Source organism: Nelumbo lutea, chromosome 2 (assembly GCF_056320005.1).
Source record: "Nelumbo lutea isolate HS-2025 chromosome 2, American lotus-T2T, whole genome shotgun sequence".
Taxonomy (NCBI): Eukaryota; Viridiplantae; Streptophyta; class Magnoliopsida; order Proteales; family Nelumbonaceae; genus Nelumbo; species Nelumbo lutea.
In genome coordinates, this window is record NC_142685.1 from 894,507 (window position 1) to 898,717 (window position 4,211).

A 4,211-nucleotide genomic window follows, 5' to 3' on the forward strand; every position below is an offset into this window, starting at 1 on the left:
CTGAAGGTACAGTTGGCCCCGGATGAAGTACTATTTATTTTGATGCCGTTTACACAAACCCGAATGACTATTGGCTCCACCACCACCACCATCTCTCCACTCGCTAGGCCTAGACGCAAAAACTTTTGGATTATGTTAAGATATGGTATGAAAAGAGTTTTTGCCAATCAAAACCTACCTATGAATTTTGATAAATAATACCTTATTTGTTATTGGATAAGTACTATTCATTTCACGTTTATCAAGATGGGATTTTTTTTTGTATGTGTATGTGTGGAAACAGGAAATTGGAAATCAAAATAATAGTAATTATAAATAGTGGTGAAAATTTTAGCCTTGCCATCCCCATATGTAAATAATAAAGTCCATATAAACAATTAAACATGTATTATTTTGGAGTGCGGATTCTCTGGTATCGAAGCTGAAGCACCTTCCCCATCCCCATGCAATACAATTGCAATTATTACCTCTATTTATTTCAGTTCCCTTCCCAATTGCATGCCAACTGCCTTAATTTTTGAAAGGTGGCTGCTGTGGCCTGGCCTGTCTGTCATCAATTATTATTATTATTATTATTATTATTATTATTATTATTATTATTCGCGTACCATTTTGACTTAGATTTTGATGTTGTTCGACTTACACGTACAAGAAAATATACTCAATTGTTCTCTAATTGAACTTTAAAGTCTAAGGTGAGGGCTAGCTCCCTGCCTCCTTACCTTGTTTAATTAAATGCTAATAAATAAAATCTAAAATTTTATTTGTAAAAAATACATACATATATATATATATATATATTGATATAAAGGTTGGTTGATGCGTGTGGAATGAAGAATGGAGAATGGAGATGAAGAAGCAAGCTGAGAAACATAGGTACGTCATAGGTAGAGTCTAAATGCAGTTTGCTGAAGCAGCGGCTTTGAGCAGCAAAGTGAATAGCATGAAAGGAGCAGAGAAAAAAGGGCTGTGGTCACTCTCCAACGTGTACACAGTAGAGGGCGGCCACTTTTGTATCATGGCTTCTTGCTGCTGGGGCTTGATGACCTGATCGTGCAATGTCTTTATGTAAACTCGAGTGATATCATCGGCACCTATTCCTTCAATTAACTGCGCTCCTAGTAATGCCAGAAGCGGCCCTGGCTTCAGAAGCATTAATGCCAGAGTAGAGTCCTGTTTCACCCACCACAATTCACAAAAACATAAATCAACACTTAAAAGAGTTTTGAAATAGGGGAGGCTGATATATATAATTCATATGAGTTTAGTTGATGACTTTTGGAGTAGATTATGTACATGTGATCAGGGGCAAAATTGAAAATTACCTCTTGAGGGCTCATGTGATAGATGATCTTGCGCTGATACTCTTTCTTTATAATGGCGCTGGTGGGAGGATGATCCCTTCCCAATCCATATCCAAATTCATACACGTCCCCAAACTCGGAAAGATCTGGAGCCCCCTGTTTGTTCATTGTTCCATATCATCATACACCACCAAGGTCAGATCAGATGTACAAAGCCATTCGGGATTTTCTACTCACTTTTTCTATCCACTCCTTACCCGCCCTGAATTAGAGTCATACATCTCTATTATGAATTAAGAGATGTGTGGCTGCAACTCAGGGCGGATAGGGAGTGGGCAGGAAAAATGAGTAGAAAATCTAGGCAAAGCTTGCATGCATTGTACTTACAAACTCTTGTTTAATTTTTTACAGGTGAAAATGGAATGACACGGGCCATGTGTTAGCTGGTTTATTCAGTAATGGAATAATCCCGCAACCAGTACTTTTGGGAAAAAAGGGGAAGTTATTAATGATGTATGACACAGAATACCAAAAAAATCCTAATTCACCCTCGGCCTCAGCTAAAACGGTGCCAGTCTTGGTCCTCCTCGGTATTGATAAATAACTAAATACCAATACGTCATGATATATGATGATGATTTAAAACCGTGGCTTACGGCCTTGTAAGACGTACACAGGGTCGTTCTGATTGGTCAAACTTAATTCTTTTCTAATGTTAACAATATATCCACTCTCACTCTCACTTTTCAGAGTTTGACTTGATCAATGAGAACCATCTTTTGAATTTTGATGAATTTTTATTAGGATAAGGCGTAAGTGTAGGATTCCAGATTCCACAAGAACGCTAAAATTAAAAAAAAAAAAAAAAAGAAAGAAAGAATAGGGGGTAATTAAGTGCAGTGTTGATTTATATTTATTATTGAACCTTGAGAGATAGAGAGGGTTGGGCATGCAGGGAAGGAGATGATGATAAAAGTATATGTGATGTTATGTGGTATATAATATGACTTAGGAGGGAGGAGAGAGGAGTGAGGAGTGGGGAGTGAGGACGACTGGACGAGGAGAGTACGTAAAAACTTGACCTTTTGGGCATACTCATGCCTGGCCTGGCCTGACGTATACGGTATACGTGTCGTGTAATAGTTAAATCCATCCTAAATTGTAAGATGTAACCCCACCCAAGTCTCAACCCATTCATTCCATGTTATTTTTACCTTTTAGGTTGCCTCCATCCCCAAACAGGACTCAACGCGCCATTTCTGCAGCTCAGCCGCCTCCAATTCCAATGGCCGCTCCAGCTTCCATGTCCATCCATCCATTTCACAATTCACAGTTCAGAGTTCGGACCCTCCTATCCTATCCTCCACTCCATCAATAGATTATATATATATATACAAAATTAGGATATACCCTTAATTAATAAGGAATTACCGTCTCTGTACTCACTCTGTAATTTGAACAAGCAATTAAGAAACGTACGTACTAGTACTATGTATGTGATAATGTGAGGTCTGAGGAGAGAGGAGGAAGAAGAGGAAGGGTTTGACGATTAGGTAGTATGGTATGAACTAGGCAACTAGCTAACTAGCTAAGTTCATGTATAGTTGCAATATGAGAACAAGTCAAATTAGTCATGAAAATTACATCTTTGATATCCTGGTCCGTCTGGAACCCCCACCGAAGCATCGTTGCTCCTATGTAGATCGCCATCCCTAATTTCTTCGGAAACTTATAAATCGCATCCGTCACGCTCAGTCCTCCCGCACTGTGTCCCACCAATATTACCTGACCAATCAGCCCAACCCAAGCAAAATTAATATTAATATTGGCCTAATTAAATCCAGCAAAATTAATATATATATTTATATATTAATACCAGAAATCAGAAGAAGTAGAAGAAGAAGGTAGCGATGGATGAGAGTTTACCTTTTGGTCCTGCGGCAAGTGGGACAAGAAGTCGACGAGTGGCTGATTGTATTGGTCGAACGAAAGAATTGAATCGGGATCAGAAGGATCGATGCCGGCGCTCTTGAGGTCGATGCACGTTACCTTGTAACCGGAACTCTCCATGAGACACCGGAGTTTATACCAGCACCAGGCACCGCCTCCGATGCCATGCAGCAGCACGAAGTGAGCGGCTCTGGAAGAGAAGGGAGGTATCCCCATTACTAACCCCTTCCCATCTTCACTGGCTATTACCATCTCTCTCTCTCTCTCCCTCTCCCCTCGTCCGTCGGCCTAGTTAGCTAGCTTACCTATTAGAGTCAGGCGTCTTCACTCTTCACTTTTCCTAATTAATATGACAAACGTTACAAGTTACAACCCAGCTTTATATTTATGTGAAATGAATTACTGAAAAAAAAAAAAACTCCCTTCCTTTTCCAGTATCCACTTTCCACTTTCCACTTTCCACCTTGCACTTTGCACTGCTTATATAGTTATGAGACAGCCCTTGTGCCCCTTAGGTGAGGTCGACCGACCAGTTTGGTTTGGGTTTTAATTGGGACCGACTTTGGTCTTCGGCCGGGTTGGGACTTGGGCCGCCTCCTAATTAAGTCTTTAAAGTCCACACCGTATAAAAAATACAAATAGATAATATCGTGAATATTGCAAGTGTGATAAAATTAATAAAGAGGACTACCGGATGTCCTTGGGAACCGAGATTTATCATCATCAATCAAAGGCCAATATATATTTCATTTTTATAGAGGACGTTTGTCTGCTTCTTAATTAGCTTAATTCACTGAATTTATATTTGACCTATCTAGCTTAATACATAAATTATTTTTGATGGGCCAACAAAAATCCTCCTTGATTTTTCTTTTTCGATTTTATATGTAATTAACAAAAATTAAGAATTGTTTCTTTTTCTTTTAAATATATATATATATATATATATTAAAAAAA

At 38.9% G+C, this 4,211-nt stretch overlaps 1 protein-coding gene across 1 annotated transcript; it reads right to left on the reverse strand.

Moving 5' to 3' along the window:
* Window positions 1-658: 658 nt before the first annotated feature.
* On the reverse strand, window positions 659-3,715 carry LOC148867992 (methylesterase 17-like). The gene is made up of 4 exons (XM_088970382.1): window positions 3,231-3,715; window positions 2,949-3,089; window positions 1,326-1,460; window positions 659-1,173 (listed from the first exon to the last, which is right to left on the reverse strand). The coding sequence occupies exons 1-4, from the start codon at window positions 3,504-3,506 to the stop codon at window positions 895-897; spliced, it is 831 nt and encodes a 276-aa protein (XP_088826508.1). The 5' UTR covers window positions 3,507-3,715; the 3' UTR covers window positions 659-894.
* Window positions 3,716-4,211: the final 496 nt, after the last annotated feature.